We start from the raw sequence: 18,609 nt of genomic DNA, 5'->3' as shown, positions 1-18,609 counted from the left end.
GATGTGCCAACCAGTCAGAAACCTAACAGAACAGCTCCCTGAAACAGAGCATCCACCACAGGGAGGAGACTCCCCTGTAAGGGTTACTCTCAGACCCAGGCCCTGGGCAATCCCCCAGACCACAGGCTCAGTCCATGAGCTACAAAATATTATATTTAAGGACATAAGAGATATAAGAACCTATTCAGCCTGTGTGTCACCAGGAAAAGTTTGGCAATTCCTTACAAAGTTAACACACACATACCATACGGCACAGCAACTCACTCATGTTTGCCCAACAAAATTAAAACATCTATCCATCAAAAGACCTCTATGGAAATATGTACAGCAGCTTGATTTGTAATATCTAAAAACTGGAAGCAACCAAAATGTCTGTCAATTGATGAACAGATAAACTGTCATATATTCACACAAGGGAGCACTACACAGCAATAAAAAGAGGTAACAACAAAATCAGAGCAGTGATGGCCTGGAGGTCAAGACAAGGGACTCACTGCAAAGTGGCTAGAAGGAGCTTTGAGGGATATCGAAAGTGTTCTATAATTTGATTGTGCTGTTGGTAGTATGTCTACATTTCTCAGAACCCCTAGAACTTAAAAAGAATGGATTATACTGTATATAAATTATACCTGAATAAATGTGACTTTTTTACCCTCACCTAAGGATATGTTTATTGATTTTATGGAGAGGAAAGGGATGGGGTAGGGGAGGGGGAGAGAGAGAGTCAGAGAGAGAGAGAGAGAGAGAAACATTGATGTGAGAGAGAAACATCCATCAGTTGCCTCCCGTAGGCGCCCCACCAGGGACGGAACCTGCAACCTGGGTATGTGCCCTGACCAGGAATCGAACCGCAATCCTTTGATGCATAGGACAATGCTCCAACCAACTGAGCCACCTGGCCAGGACTAACTGTGATTTTTTTAAATGTTCATTAAAAACAATAAGGTACCAAATTAAAACAGCAAGAAATTCTAAAATGGAAATTCATTTTAACATTTGTAAGGCAAACAAAAAAAAAATAGAGACTGCTTAAAGCAAAAAGCACCTGATGAAAAAAGGTAGAATTCATCCACATGAAAATGTTGAACATTTGACAAAAATAACTAACAAACTGTTGAAAATCATATAATAATAAAAACTGCAAAAAATTTTCTCAAAAGTGAGTATAATTAATACACAATCAATACTTAGACCAATATTTATAAAAATGTGTAAGAAATTATGTTGCATCTGATTACACCACATTTGGTTGACTAAATTATCCCAGAAATTAAAGCAAAACACCTGTCTTAATAAATCTCTAAACTAATCCTTAATTTGCTGATCTGTCAGCAGACCAAAAGATCAGAATAGAGGGATATAATTTATCTTCCACAATAAAGAAACTGTTTCTATATGTATAATTGAATTTCTTTTGTATTTTCTCATGTCAAATACCAGAAATCCTAGCTTTGCATGGTTCTGGTATGCATGAATTTCAGTTATATAAATAATAGCAGGCCCCAACATTATAGTTCCAATTTTAGTTACTACAGTATATTAACTGAGTGAATAAAGTACAAAACTTTGCTGCTAGCTCCAGTCCAAAAATCACTATATAAGTAGCAGATGTGCAACCTGATCAATGAGCAATCCCCCACTTCTTCCCAAGTCTGTCACCACGTGGCCACTGTGAATGCGTTAGTCAGTTCATGCACAGACAGCAAAACACATAGCTGTGCTGCCACCCTTCTCCCAGTGATAAACCCACGTAGCATTTTAAAAGAGAAATAAACAAAAGAGGGCTATCTGACAATGTACAAACTTTAAAATGTGCGCAAAAGGCATTTCACTTCTTGCTCTCTGTTCTTGAGAAACACTCAGTGGTACAAAGATAATCATTTCATCATTTATATGTAGTGGTGCAAAAGTGGGCATAATGCTGAAGTCCACCAATGAGAATATAGCTAATAAGTGTAGTGGTTCTCAAAGTGTGTTCTCAGACCAGGTACACCGCACCTGGGAACTTGTTAGAAATGCAAGTTCTTGGACCACACCAGACCCAAAGGATTGGAAACTCTGAAAGTGAGGTGTAGCATTCCACATTTTAACCAGCCCTTCAGACGGTTCTGATGCCTATTAAGTTTCAAAACCACTGAATGAGGGTAAGTTTCACATGGTGTGCTATGCGACACTTAGAAAGAATACAGTACATGTAGTGGTATTAAAAATCTCCAAGCAGCCTGGCCAGGCGTGGCTCAGCAGTTGAGTGTTGACCTGGGATCCAGATGATCGGGGTTCGACTCCTGGTCAGGGCACATGCCCGGTTGGGGGCTCGATCAATGACTCTCTCATCATTGATGTTTCTATCTCTCTCTCTCCCTCTCCTTTTCTCTCTCTGAAATCAATAAAGATATATTAAAAAATAAATTAAAAAAATCTCCAAGCAATATTGTTAAATGGAAAGAACAAATGATGAAATAACAACCATCTGATATCACTTATGAAGACAAAATAAAGTATACACTGTTCTTTGATAGGTACAAATATTTGTTGATAACTGCATGGAAAAACCCCAGTGAGTATATACCATAACGACAACAGTAATAACACCTAGGAAAGAAATTAAAATGAAGATAAGAAAGAAAGACCTTTAGTTTTACCTGTAATGTTTTCATTTCTATATGAGAAAATAACATGTAATCCTTAAAATGCTTTAAAAAGAGGAAATTGAGAGTATCTAGCCATTTTTAAGTGGGTAAAAGAGAATTCTTAACTTGGGTTACCTAAGTAATCCAAAAAGTCTTTAATATTTTATGAAAAATTTTACTCCATCTACATTTTTTCTTGTACAGAGGATACACCTGAAGGAAGGGTTTGTGATGGCAAGGATTCTGACTCAAACCTATGCATGTAATTACTGAGAATCTGTGAGGAAACAGAGAGAAAATAATAGATGACTAGCAGACTGGATGAGAGAAAATGTGGTACTGATTTTCACTAAACTGGGACAAAGGAAAACTTTAGAAACTAGAGATCTACAAATCTAATATGGATGCTGGGCAAAAGTCCAAAACAAATTATTAAACAGACTTCAAAATACCAAAAATGGAAGATGCATCACAAAGAGGTTGAGCAACAACAAAAGAAAAGCACTTCTTAAAAATCTGATTTTCATGATGGTAGCTCAAGGAACCATTTAACATCTTTTTAAAGTGTCCCAGGGGAGCGAGAACAAGGTAAAAAATATGGCAGCACCAGAGTCCTCTGGAGAAATTCGTGGGAGGTACCCCAAATCCACACCGCCTTACTCGTCTCACTCATACTTAGGATGGCTGCCTCCCCTCCTGAATGGCTAAGGGCTCCTTTGTGTGTAAATGCCTCTTGACACCCACTTGTTCACCATAATGCTGCCTCTTGGATATCGGCCAAATTCTGACATCTGCTATTTCAGGTGAGGAGATGGTCTAAAAACAGCATCCTGTGCCTTTATATCTTTAAGACAGTCAACAAATTCCCTCAAATTTTCTTGGCAGATGAAAATGCAGATGGGTGACAAAAAAGCTATGGAAGAATTTAGCTGAGTTATAGGTATGCATGGATTCTCATATGGGTGAATAACTTAAAAAGTTGTTTAACAGATCGATGTAAAGATAAAGAAAGGCTTCTAAGGGCATATCAAAGTCTGACTGCCACGTTCAACAGTCATCAATTGAATGACAACTTATTACACAATTACCAAATTGGCAATTGGCAAATAACAGGGACTGGTCATTCATATGTTGGATGTCAGAATCAAAAACTGGAACACTGAGCTAACAAAATAAAGACTATGAAATTGAACAAAGAAAATGTAAATACCTACATTGCACTTTTCTCTTTATTTAAAAAATTAACGTGAACCTAATTTAACATTAATAATATAGACAGGCACATAGGATAAATCCTAAAGGATCGTTTGTGGCCTAGAAGGCCTAAAATACTTACTATGAGACCCTTCACAGAAAAATGTTGCCAACCTCTGGTCTTGACCAGTAAGTCCTTTCTCAAGAATATGTCCTATCTCTGAATCTGAGCACAAAAATCAAAGACATTAAGTAAACATTCTGCAAGGTTAAATTTAAATTGGAACAGGGATACAGATTCACAATTCTGAAACTGTATTACATATATACTGGGTTTAAACAAATACATATACTGCCTGGCTCAGCAGTTGAGCATGACCTAGGATCCAGGAGATCTCAGTTCGATTCCCAGTCAGGGCACATGCCTGGGTTGCAGGCTCAATTCCCAGCGGGGGACATGTAGGAGGCAGCTGATCAATGACTCTCTCATCATTGATGTTTCTGTCTCTCTCTCCCTCTCCCTTCCTCTCTCTGAAATCGATAAAGATATATTTTTAAAAAAACAACAACAAAATACATATCCAGATGGGTGGTAGGAGTCACGTTCTCACTGTTGGAAGGTTGGAGGTTTTCAAGGAGGAAGGAGACAGAAGCCTAGAGTGAACCAACATGTACTGGATTAGTCAGAGACTTGAGTATGAGCATCTATTTAGCTTAAAATAGATGCAAAAGAATACAGAAACAATTCTAGATCTAGTGTATACACAGGTTCATATACATGCATATACTTCTAGCTCTGTTGTCTGAGAAAAGCGGTGATACCCCAAGAGCAACAGGCACATCGAAAACCTAGCTCTTGTTCTCTGATACCATTCTCCTAAGAAATCTGACTGATTCTAGGACTGGGCAGGAAAAAATATAACATGAGTCTGGAGCATCTTATAGTACCAAAAAGTAAGGAAGTACTAAAAAAAAAAAAAAAGAATAGAAAAGAGGGATGTCAAAGAAAGGAATATAAGAGCCAAACTGAAATAGCTCCCAATAGCCACAAAGGAAATAACATGAGCAACAAAATAAGTAACATAGTATTAATATTGGCTTACAACCCAAGGTATGAAATAAATAGCCAGTAGTCGACACTGGTAGGAAAAAAACTGACTAAATAAATAAATATGTGGGGAAAAGAGACAATTCTTCCTTATAGATGAATTTCAAGTAGTTTATGTAAATACCACTTTCTCACGAAGCAAAGCTTAATTTTTCAACTCTCTCAAGTGTGAGCAGCACTTACTGACTTGCTTCCAAAGAATCAGCATATAGAAAGGAGAGGAAAAAGTAACGTTACAGTGGAGACACTTACAAACAGGACAGCGTGGACCCCTGATATGTGGTAAGAGGGGCACTTCACCTGTCATATTCAGCCCCAAACCCACAGCCCCCCTCTAACCATGAGAAAGGCATCATAAAAAACAAATCGAGGGACGTTCTACAAAAGACTTGACCAGGACACCTCAGAGCTGTCCAGGTCATGAGAAACGAGGGAAGACAGAAACTATCATGAAGACTAAATGCAATGTGGTACCTTGGAAGGGATATTAGTAAAAAAAAAAGTGAAATCCAAATAAAGTTTGGAGTTTATTCAATAGTACTGTATCAATATTGGTTTAGTTGTCACAAATGTAGAATGGTAATGTCAAATGTTAACAGTTAAAGAAACTGGTTAGGGGTATACCTGAATTCTGGATTAACTTTGCAGCTTTCCGTAAATTAAAAAATATACTAAAATTTTGAAATGGAAATATCAATATGATCTTGTCATTTATTTTTTAAATTTTTAAAAAATTTTTAAATCGATTTTAGTCTGCCCAGGTGTGGCTCAGCGGTTGAGCATCAACCTAAAATCCAGGAGATCACGGTTCGATTCCTGGTCAGGGCACATGCCCAACTTGCGGGCTCGATCTCCGATTGGGGGCGTGCAGGAGGCAGCCGATCAATGACGACCCTCTCATCATTGATGTTTCTATCCCTCTCTCTCTCTCCCTCTCCCTTCCTCTCTGTGAAATCAATAAAGATATATTTTTAAAATAATTTTTTAATTGATTTTAGAGAGAGACAGGGAGAAAAAGAGAGAGAAACACTGATCAGAGAGAAACAGCAATTGGCTGCCTCCTGCACGCCCCTGCCAGGGATTGAGCCCAAAACCCGGGCTTGTGCCCTGACCAGAAATCAAACTGGCAACCCTTCAGTGCACGGAACGATTCTCCAACCAACTGAGCCACGCCTGCCAGGAATGCTCCTGTTGTTTAAATATACACACATGCACACACATGTACCCATATTCACCACCTCTTTCCACTGGAAAGGCCAAGAAACAATAATACCCCAATTTCAATGAACATGTGTAACATCCAGATTTGGTCTCTAAATACCATTTCCACTAAAAAACACACAGGCCTCCATGGGACATGCTGACTCCAGGACTCGGAAAGGAATGTACCAGGAAGCCTACATCATGTCATGCAGGAAAATAATTATGCTTTTAAAGACTAATGAGGTCGTGTTGAAACCATAGAGCAATCAGGGACTCCCACTGGCCAAATCTGGGACAATTTAAACATCAAAAAGAATAATGACTGCAATTGACTGAAACACATGAAAATTCTAAAATCATAAATACTGATGCTCAGAAAAGGCAAAAAAAAAAAAAAGAAAACCAACACCACCAATGACAGCAACAACTCATTTATCACCACTAACCCTTAAGCTGAAAATGGGTAACTAAAGGGAAATAACTAAGCAGTTACCCTGCTTGTCCAGTACAAACTGTATTTCAAAATAAACAATCATACTGGTTAATGAGGAAAAGCTCTTTTAGAAAAATGTCAGCCAACAAACATAGATGAAATAATAGAATCAGAAGATCACCAACTTGCAACCCTCACTGAGATAACTGATGAAGGTACAAATGATCAATGGATAATAAAATTATTAAAGGAAGAGACAGCAAGAATCTGAATATTTACATTGTACCAAAGTATCTCTCCACAAAGGTCTGGCCTATCTCAAGTATATAATATTAATGTTTCCAACCTAATTCAGGAAACAACTTTAACTGCTAGTCACTAATAGTGGCAAAAACTGGACAATACATGCCACCTGCTGTGATCAAACATGAGTAATAATCAAGCCTTTGGATCCTCTATCGGAAACACTGGCGATAAAGAAACAGTGAGCCCTGGCCAGGTTCTCAGTGGTTAGAGCATCGCCCCATGCACCTAAGGGTCCCAGGTTCGACTCCCAGTCAGGGCACATACCCAGATTTCAGATTGGTCCCAGGTCAGGGTGCGTACAGGAGGCAACCTATCGATGTTTCTCTCTCACATCCATGTTTCTCTCTTCCTCTCTCTCTAGGATCAACGGGGAAAAATATCCTCAGGTGAAGATTAAAATAACAACAACAAAAGACAGAAAATGACTTAAAACACAGGTCAATGAAACTAAATGAAAGAAATTAAGGTACATTTTACTTTCATTTGAATACTGAGGGTGGTATTCAGTCATAAAAATGTGTTGCATTTTGGTACACGCCATTATAGATGGAATTCAAATGACAACAGCACTGTCTTTAAATGTGTGGGTATTAAGTTGAGCGATACATACCATTCACAGGGTTGAAGGGATCGAAATGCCTTAAAAGAAGCATCCATTCCAGCAAAATCCCAAAACTTAACATCATAGTCATATCCTCCAGTCACCAAGCGGGCACCGGAGGGATCCAGACCCAAAGCAGAAACCTGGTTTAAAAAAAAAAATTCACTGGAGAAAAGCTACTGTCTGTTATAACCCCCATTTCCTTCCTCTAACCCCACCTCCCGTGTTATAGGCATTGGAACTGTAGACCAGCAAGTGTTGTTACGTCGGATAAGTGAGAATGGACAGCACCTTCTTTATTATTTGATTTTGGTGTTATGAGTTTATAATAAAAAGAAAAATATTTTAATTTCTCAAATTGCGAGCTTTGTCCCAACTTATCTGGGTATCTATGTATCCAGAATAGCTATCATTGCAATTCCACATGATAAACTAAGTTGCTTGAGTATATAAGTAGAAATCTCACAAATAATTCAGCTTTTTCAATAAACACTTTTGAGAAAATCTTTCAAGATAGTTTATCACTGAATGAAGAACACATGAATCTAAAATTACCAAGATGAGTTATGCCAATGGGAACTTTAAGAAATCTATTTAGCAAAGTGGACAAAGTAGAAATAATCTTGTGCACATGGCTAAATGACTCATCATAGTCACCTTAAGTAATTATTTTTATGAAATTTACCTAACATTAATGACCAAGCATAAAATTTTTTAGTGAATTTATTTTGCTCTCATATTTGAACATTCATTCCTATTTTGCATCTTGCTACAATTTATCATTTTACAAACATGTCATTTTATAACTATAATGCTAGTTTTTAAAAGAATTTTCTATTATCAACTACCCATTAGTTTCTATCACTAAATTATTCAAATAAAGCCCAGAACTTAAAATCCTCTCTCCCAAAATAACAGCACTTATACTGGTTCCATAATATTGCTTTTACTGTGAACTTTCCTAGATCCAATTTACATGTGAATTTTCAATGAGTAACTCACTGTCCTTGAGCTACATTTAACATTTTCTCAAAGCAGGAGGTCCCTGGATCTTCGGCCCTCTCAAAAGGAAAGAACTGATTTAGTAATATTTAATGTGGTTACCATATATATACATATATGTGTATATATATATATATATATATATATATATATATATATATTTGTGTGTGTATGTATATACACACATATATGAGACATTAAAAGGATCAAAGTTTTATATAAAGCTAATCTAAATCAGTTCTCTTAATAAATTTACTTGAAATGTAACTAAATGCAACAGAATTCCTGAAATTAAAATCGGATATTGACAAAATAATGTATACTCCTTTCACCTACTACCTGCAATCACTGATTTCAGAATACAGTTGACCCTTGAACAACACAGGTTTGAACTGCGAGGATCCACTTATACACAGATTATTTTTTATCTTGTAAACAGATGACTTAAACTCACACTTATCAATAAGTATAGTACTATAAATGTATTTTCTCTTCCTTATAATTTTCTTAATGACATTTTCTTTTGTCTAGCTTACTTCACTGTAAGAATACAGTATATAATACATATACAAAATATGTGTTAATTGACTGTTATCAGTAAGGCTTCTGGTCAACAGTAGGCTATTAGAAGATAAGTTTTTAGAGAGTCAAAAATTATACATGGAGCCCGGTCAGCATGGCTCAGTGATTGAGCATCGACCCATGATCCAGGGAATCCAGGTTTGATTCCCAGCCAAGGCACATGCCCAGGTTGCCAGCTCAATCGCCAATAGGGGATGCGCAGGAAGCAGCCGGTCAATGATTCTCATCATTGATGTTTCTGTTTCTCTCCCTCTCCCTTCCTCTCTCTGAAATCAATAAAGACATATTTAAAATATATGTATAATCATATTATTAAAAAAAACATTATACATGGATTTCGACTGTGTGTAGGTCGGCACCCCTAATACCCACATTGTTCAAGGGTCAACTGTATAAGGGAATTACATATAAGTTAATTAATAACTTATTATGTTGAGATTAGATATATACTCTAAACATGTTAAAGAAAGCATATAAATGAGAACTACGTCATTTTTTATGCCTGAACAATGTCTTAACAATATGCCTGAACAACATTTTGTTTATGCCTAAACAACAATCAAAATAAAAATGACCAGTAGCTTTAAAAGTCTAAGAAGTGACTTCTGCTACCACCAACTACAAACCTACCTGCCTCCACGCCCACCCCATCCTTCCCTCCTGCTACAATTAAAGAGGCAGCCCACCAATGTCCGCTTCAATACAGTGCAATCCGAAACTGCAGATTCATCTGTGGCTTGTCTACCTAGGCCTGCCCCCAAGAGCAAGTCCCAGTCCATCCCCATGACCACCCTGTGGAGCCACAAGCGGAGGCCAGGCAGGGAGGAGGGATGACCAGCCGCAGGCATCCTCGCCGTGACCTCCTGGGGAAAGGAAAGGGTTTTCTGGTCCCTGCAGTTCCCAGCTTCATGGGTGTCATTGGGAGTTCAGTGTAAACTGGGAAGAACATGCCCAAAGGGAAACCAGGAAAGCAGCTCTTCACCTAAAAAATGCTCTCTCTGCCTCAGGTGTACATTCTTTGGTAGAGAAACAGAATTACCATTATGTGACTATATTAATAAAAGAGAAGTGGATGCGATTTGTGATTTAGAACTCAAGAATGTAGAGCCTAAAAAAAGGAAACTTGCAAGTGGGTTCCTTGGGAAGAACTGTTCCACTGGACCCAGGGTTTCCTGGGAACTGCGCTGTTGAAAGGAACAGGCTACAATCCACGACAAAGAATGACTTGTGAGGGGAGGAGGGGAACGCCACGCAAACGCAAACTGGAGAATCCGAAGACAGCAGCGCGTTCATATAGGCCTAGCAGCCAGTAGTTACTGATGCTATTTTGGCCCATATATTGAGAAAATGCTGACACACACATGCAGGGCAAAGGCAGGGCTACAAAAAGAAATTAGTTACCCTAACAGGACGACTAGAAGTTCTGATTAGCTTTTAATGTGTAGAATAACTTAGAGTATTTTTTAAAATATTTCTTTAAAAGATAAAATTTGATTTGAAAAAATAGAAATATTTAAGTAAGACATATGAAACCCATGAACAATCAGTTGTAAAACTAAACTAAATGGTAGGAAAGCTTCCTTTTAAGTACTAACAGTCTATGATTATTTTCCTTACACTTAAAAAATGTGAATATTGGTAAAATACTATCATAATTTCAGAATAAAAATATGAGAAGTCTGACTTAATAAAAACTAGATATAATATTAACAATTAGATGGAAGTAATTTCTTAAGGCAGTAGTTCTCAGACACTTGGTTTCAAGACTCTTTATATTTTTAAAATCCACTGAGGACCCCAAAAAACATTTGTTTATGTGAGTTATATGTTACCAGTGTTTATCATAGTAGAAATTAAAATTAAGACATTTAAAAATATTTATTATTCATTTCATCTAAAATAATATCTTAACATATTTTCATGAAAACAATATATTCAAAACCAAAAAATTTAGTGAGAATGCCACTGTTAATATCCAAGTCCATTAATTCTATTATTTATGCCATTTCTGGGTCTATTTCTATTGATTGATGTTTTCACATTCATTATTTGATGTATTTTCTTACTTCTTTATGTGTCAGACAACTAGAAAAATGTAGCTTAATTGTAAAGAGAAGGCAAGATAATTTTATTCTTTCATTTATTCATAAGCAGATTTCATTCATTCAACTACCATTTTTTAATGGTTTTGCAATAAATAATATAATTTCATCTTATATCTCAAAAATGTTATTAATCCTTACATAAAATAAATATAATAATCTAAATCAAATTAATAAAATAGAGTGACTATCTTATGTTTAATTCTTATCTCAACATTCATCTAAAAAATGAACTCAGGCCTTTTACTGATATAAAAATAAAGCTAAGAGTAATGAGAAATTTTCCCACGCCATAAAAAAGAAAACTGTACTTGAGTTTCATTTCTTTCTTTCATTTGTAATGTTCTTATATCAAAGAAAAAGAGGTTTTAAAGCCAATAATAACAATGACAGTAATAATTGTTCCTATTTTAAATAAAACCCAATGGCTATTTTGGCTGAACAGAAAAATAACCTTTTCTTAATGTCTACAGCGTTTGTGTTATCAGGTGATTGTGTAATTAGCCTTAATACAAATGTTATCTTATTAGTTCACTGTTCTATAAGAGCCCTGTTACTGAGAGGAAAGAATCAAAAATTTTTAACTTACTGTTTTAGTGCCGTGCTTTAGCGTTATCTCATGAGAGTCAGGAATCTTTTGGACAGGATTCTGAAAAAGGAAAATTCCATGACATTGGAACTACAGACCACATTCACAAGAAACATAATTTTTAAAAATTGCATCATTGACATTTTTAACACAAAACTTTAAAAAATCAGGAAATTAACCCTGGCCAGTGAGTGTGGCTCAGTTGGTTGGGTGTTGTCCCTTGCACCGAAAGCTTGCCGGTTCGATTCCCAGTCAGGGCACATGCCCAGGTTGGAGGCTCGATCCCCAGAAGGGGATGTGCAGTAGGCAGGTAATAAATGTTTCTCTTTTCTCCCTTCCCCTCTCTCTAAAAATCAATAAACTATTCTTTAAAAAAGTAAAATCAGAAAGTTAAAAGTGTGAAGGTATCTTATTTCTGCATATCTAGATAGATCATTATGAGCTATTAATGAATTTATCTTTAATCTCTAAAAAGATAAACTAAAAAATGCTCTAGATTGTATGAAACCATAAGGCCCTCTCAGCATCCAAAATATATAAAGTCCTCTTTTCATTGGTACTTTGGCATACCTTAAAGTGCTTATGTACTTAATTTATAAAAGACAACAAACTCTGCACAGGATATATACATACATACCTTTTAACCCATAAAATTTTAAAGAACAAAAACTGCTGTTCAAAAATGGTATGAATAAGGAACTGAGTCATTCACTGATTCAGTGATTCAACAAACGTTTATTAAAGGGAGATTATACCAGATGCTAAGTGACATCAGACACAGCCTCTACTCATCCTGCCTCTTAAGAAGTATACGGTCTAAGAGGGAGACGTCAATGACTCTAATTCAGTATAACAAATGCTATGACAGACAGGGGTCTGGACAGAATAAGTGAGGAATAGAAAAGATGGGTGGCAAAAAACAAACATAAAAGGTCACAGTGACCACTTGAATAAAAAGTTTCGGTTAGTCAAGTCTCTATTATCCGAGAGCAGGGTAGTCATACTAAAATTCTATGGCCATTACACATTCATGTTAGCGTTATCTTGCAATTTACCTTATACTTAAATATGTACAATGTGACAAGACTTTGGTCCCTAAGTCCCCTCACTGTTTAGGATCCCTGACCAATCAATCAATCACCAGTTCTAGTTTATGCTCAGTCTTTCCCCTACTACGGCTCTTTCTCTTCAGCATATAAACAATTAAAGTACCTCCCATATCTCACACACACACACACACACACACTCACTCACTCATATCAGTCTCCCTACATAACCTGCTACATCACTGCTTCCTGTTTTGCAATCAAGTTTCCTCACACTACAGTTTCCACTCAGTATCTCTACTTCCTTCCACCCTCTACCTCTGCAACTTTGGCACTTGTCATTTAATTCCTAGAGCCTAGCACAGCTCTTGGAACTTAAAGAGACTCTCAATAAGTATTATTAAATAAACAAGTCACTGGAAATGCCCCGGGACACTCTTCGGAACTCACCTGCACACCTGACTTTTCAGAGCATGACAACTACTAAGTTATTCCCTCTATTCCAAAACTCTTTTTTCTGAGGAGGAAACAGTGTTAACTCAGCTCTGCCACTCATTCGCTCTCATAACCTCAGGGGAGTTATGTCTGTCAGTCTCCGCATTTGCAAACTGAGGATAATAGCGCCTGCTCCTAATACAGAGTTTGGCACAAAGCAGGTGCTCAATAAATGCCAGCCACCATTTATTCCAAGACTCACCTCTCTCTCTGGTCATGTTAGCTCAGTCCACATCCAGGCTTCTCCTCCCTTTACCTGGCTAACTCCTGTTCATCCTTCACAACTCGGTTCAGATCTGATCTGCTCCGGGAAATATTTCTCAACATGTCAAACTCTGGGTTAAATGACCCTTCTGTGTACTCCTAGGACAACCTCTCCTTGTCTCTGACACAGAACTTATCTCAACACATTCTAATTTTTGACCTGTCTCCCTCCCCTCCACTCTCTAACCAAACCACAAAATAGACACTTCTCAAAAACTGTGTGTATAACTATCATCTCTAGATCTCCAATCCACAAAACAGCTGCCGTACCGCAGGCACACGCAAAAGTTTTTGGAATGAATTAACGGCTTAAAGCCTACCTTATAGATCACATTAGGTTGTAATTTTTAATTTACCTTCAAACATTAATGTTTATGTCCATTAAAAAGAGCAGGTGCTATCCCATCAGGTGGAGCCTGGTAAATGAGAGTTGGGGGAATAAGTGAAGATTTTTAAAAAGTGAAAACCTCTGAAGACCAAATGGTTATATCCCAGACTAAAAGCAGATTTAAAGTTGAAAGTAGAGAAACGAAGGCAGTTTTGCTTGAGGCTGTTTGCATCTGAGAGATTACTGTCGTCCATTCCCACCACAGATCACTGAAGAAGGCAATCAGGAACCAAGAGGCACTGAACAAAACACTACCTCACAGTAACCTATAGAACCGTGGGAGAGTTTGCAGTTTATTTCAACACCAAGAGGCTATGGTATGGTTTATTATGTTTTGGAAACTGCTGCATATACCTATTTCAAAGATGCCAATATTCCAACACAAATTCCAAATTTAAAAGTTGAACAAATGAATTCTAGACTGCCCCTATATTAAATTATTTAAGTCACTACTCCCTTTGCAATTGACAGTGTTTGTAAGCAGTAAAAACTTATGCATAAGTGCTAAGTATTCTTGCAAGAAACAGGAGAAGAGGGCAAATGTTTCATTTAGAGAAGAATCTATTATGGCCTGTGTCTCATTTCATAACTAATCACTTTTACATCACTCAGGAAACAGAAACACTGTCACCAAAAAGAGGGAAGAAAGTTATTTCACTGAGCCTGGCCGGTGTGGCTCATTTTTTGAATGATCCAGGAGATAGCTGTTCCATTCCCAGTCAGGACACATGCCCGGGTTGCAGGCTCGATACCCAGTGGGGAGCATGCAGGAGGCAGCCAATCAATGACTCACTTATCTTTCTCTCTCTCTCTCCCTTCCTCTCTCTGAAATCAATAAAGATACATTAAAAAAAAGAAAAATTATTTCACTGAATTCAATGTAGAATGTGCCTATATATAGACAATTTCTGACATTTAAAGAAAAAAACTTACAAGAACACAGAACAACTTGGTATTTACATTAGAAGTGAATTAAATATTTAAATAAATGTTTACGTTTAAAATCAAAGTTTTACTGGAAATCATGTAGGGCATAATTCATAAAAAGCTCATATAATTGGCCCAACTAAATCATCTAAAATAGTGGCAATCCATCTTTTGGTAGCGTATCACTTGATGGTGACTGTTCTTTTTCCAGAACTTTTACTAATGACTCTTTGAAATATGACTTAGTGCAAAATTTGCTATAACAGTAAAATATTTTCAAGATTTCCCTGCCAGGGGACACCATAAACTACAAGACTTCAATTAAGTAATTTATTACCAGAATTCAAAACAAGAGCTCCAAGCATAAAGGAAGAGGAGGAAAGATACCAGTTTTTGTTTTGGTTTGGTTTTAAATGCCAACCAAAGGATTATTTCCCAGGCTCTTTGGTTTATTCCCAGTAACAACGATAGCAAACATATCTGGAATAACATGAGCAATTCCATCTGACGTACATCTTTACAGTGTTTTCAAAAGACTTGCAAATCAGAAATAACCTTTCTGGGATATATAGTTGTCATAAGTTTAAAAAGTAACTTAAGAACTAGTCGGTTTGCTCAGTGGTTAGAACGTCAGCCCTTGGACTGAAGGGTCCCGGGTTCAATTTCAGCCAAGGGCACATACCTCGGTCGCAGGCTCAATCCCCAGCCCTGGTTGAGATGAGTGCAGGAGGCAATCAATTGATGTTTCTCTCTCTCTCCCTTCCACTCTCTCTGAAAAGCAATGGAAAAAATATCCTCGGGTGAGGATTCAAAAAAAAAACACGAGTAATTTAATTTTTTATATATGGTATATATTTTTTACTGTATATCATATACAGTATGGTACTATAACCTATAATAAAAAGTCTACCTAGTAACACAGATCTGCCACAAAGAGGCTGGGAGTTAGAGGGCGAGAATGGGGATTACCAACCAGGACCCTGAAATGCGTGCTACTTTCTCTCAGAAACTATTTGGGAAATGGTTACCAATGCAGTCTAAAATATTGCAGGAAGAAAATACAATTTCCTATCTAATTCTCACAGCTGGTTTCAATCCTTCAATTAGTAGTATTCCCAAACCACCTCTAAATTACCGTCAAACCGTTTAATGCCGTATGGCAAGCTGCAATCCTGGAGGACATTTCTCAGTAACACTTCAGAGTACACTGTTAAATAACTTTTTATACTTGTGTAAGGGCTAAGAAACTCCAAAAGGATAGTTCATTCTTACATTTTATCAGAAATTATATTGTTTTTAAACTCCATGAGATTGTCAATAAACACAAAAATGATAATTTTCTGTTTATCATACAATAGCAGGTAATAAGCCAACAGGATTTATATCAAATGACACATTTATTTTCAGCAGCTATCACGAATGTATGCCTTACCACTTCCTGACACCCTAAATTTTTTTAAATTTTAATTTTTCAATTACAGTTTACTTTCAATATGATTTTGTATTAGTTTCAGGTGTACAGTATAGTGGCTAGATCATCATATACATCAGAGTGTTCCCCCTGATATTTCCAGTACCCGCCTGGCACTATCCATAGTTATTACAATATTACTATGTTCCCTGTGCTGAACTTTACATCCCCATGACTACTTTGTTAACTACTGAGCTGTACTTCTTACTCCCTTCACCTCTGTTACCCAGTCCTTCACCCCTTTCCCTCCCCTCTGGTAACCACACTAAAATTCTATGAATATTTTAGCTCTTATTCTTATGATTTGAAATCTAAACAGGACTCTGCGATTAACTGTGTGGAACCTAAGCTTTTACACTTATAAAAGTGAAAGTGTAAGGCTAGGTAATTCATGACATTCTACGATGACATGGTTTACCTTAAACGTATTCACATCTGGAACTATGAGCACTTCTGTATGTCACTAAGAAGTCCTTCCATGAGGTCCATCTTCTCCACCTCTCCACACTGCTCACTACCACGATGTTGCTTTTTCCATGAATTTCCATGAATTTTCATTTTTCATTGAAAACATTCACTTGCTCTCCACTGCCTTTAGTAGCAATCAGTAACTTTTCACATTTATACTTTTTTTTAATAAATATATCTTTATTGATTTCAGAAGGAGGAAGGGAGAGGGGGAAAGAGAGAGAGAAACATCAATGATGAGAGTTGGTACTGGTCGGCTGCCTCCTGCATGCCCCCTGCTGGGGACTGAACCCACAACCCTGGGCATGTGCCCTGACCGGGAATCAAACCATAGTCTCCTAGATCCTAGGTCTATGCTCAACCACCGAGCCATGCCCAACCAGGCCACACATTTTTGTTTTAGAGATTTTCTACAACATTTGACTTATGATTCCAGGTTAAGTTTATAAAATTAATGTTTTTAAGAAGTTTCTGGCCAAAGAGTACAAACTTTCAGTTATAATATGAATTAAGTTCTGGAGATCTAATGTACAGCTTGATGATTATAGTTAATAATACTGTATTGTATACTTAAAATTTGCTAAGATAATAGATCTTGATAATAGATATATTGGTTTCACCACACCAAAACAAAAAGGTAACTATATGAGGTGATGAATGTGTTAATTAACCTGATTGTGGTGATCATTTTACAATGTATACATATATAAAACCATTATGTTGTATACCTCAAATATATACAATTTTTATTTGTCAGTTATATCTCAATAAAGCTGGAAAATAAATATCTTTAAAAAACAAAAAAGTTTCATATGTCATTTAAAAGTAGATAATCTTTCTTATAATATACTAATCTCTAAAGCCCCTAGCAATATTCCTATCATTTGCAGTGATATTTATTTTTCATTCATTAATTATTAATGCACATATTAAGATCCCAACTTTACCCACTGTATTAACCATTCAAGGCAGGAATGAAAGAACACAGGGGTTCAGCTTGCCAGGAAAGGGGGGAGGTGGCTGGCTATAACAGAATTAAGGAGGAGCGACCTGGCTTTTTTTAGGACCCCTATAATGAAACTTCTCCCTCCCACTCCTTCACCCTCACCTCAAAGAGAATGTTTTCTTTTTCAACTATAAAGGAAGAGGGAGAATTGCACCTGCTCAGATTGGGTCACTGAGTGTTACCCTTTGTCCTATTCCTAAAAAAATACCCAACCCTACCATTTCGGTGGCAACGATGCATGCACCAATTCTCACATCTTCCCAGCTTGAACTAATTATCCCCTCAAAGCCTCAAGTCCTCAGCTCCCATCTTCAAAGAAAAAGTATTTGTTAGAATATTTCATTTGGGAAACAAAACACTTTTTTGTAAGTTCAGTAAAGATTAATACTAGCCTCTTTACTTGCTATCTCCAGAATTCTCATAGGAGCTAAAAATGCACCCAAATGCCCTGCAACTCAAAGTGTGGTGCACGGAGCAGCACCAGGACGTCACCCAGGAACCTGTAAGAAATTCTGAATGTCAAGCCTCTCCCCAGACCTGGTAAATCCAGAATCTGCTTTTTCACAAGTTCCCAGGAGATCTGTATGCACATTAAAGTGTGAGAAACAACGGTTTTCTGAGGTTGTCACTTCACTGTGACACAAGATCACCAGTCTGATTACAGCTTGGTACTATATGGCTGAGCTACATTTTAGAAACATCTTAATTAAGATAATTTCCATAACCTAAAAAAGAGATTCCACTGGAAAATCTTGGAAGTGGATTTTACTTAGCAAAACTCTTACTCTATAATT

General features: G+C 37.0%; 1 protein-coding gene across 2 annotated transcripts in view; it reads right to left on the bottom strand.

Moving 5' to 3' along the window:
• The window catches only part of WDR70 (WD repeat domain 70), a 173,240-nt gene that overhangs the window by 131,140 nt on the left and 23,491 nt on the right, over positions 1-18,609 (bottom strand). For both annotated transcript variants that reach the window (XM_081133024.1, XM_081133025.1), the window contains 2 exons: positions 11,751-11,810; positions 7,485-7,618 (listed from right to left, as the gene is read on the bottom strand). In XM_081133024.1, the coding sequence (XP_080989150.1) occupies positions 7,485-7,618; positions 11,751-11,810 (194 nt within the window). The remainder of the gene's footprint in view (positions 1-7,484; positions 7,619-11,750; positions 11,811-18,609) is intronic.

The sequence above is a fragment of the Miniopterus schreibersii genome (assembly GCF_964146895.1).
Source record: "Miniopterus schreibersii genome assembly, chromosome: 3".
Lineage (NCBI taxonomy): Eukaryota > Metazoa > Chordata > Mammalia > Chiroptera > Miniopteridae > Miniopterus > Miniopterus schreibersii.
The sequence above is the reverse complement of the archived record's forward strand: the minus strand, read 5'-3'. Positions and strand labels throughout refer to the sequence as shown.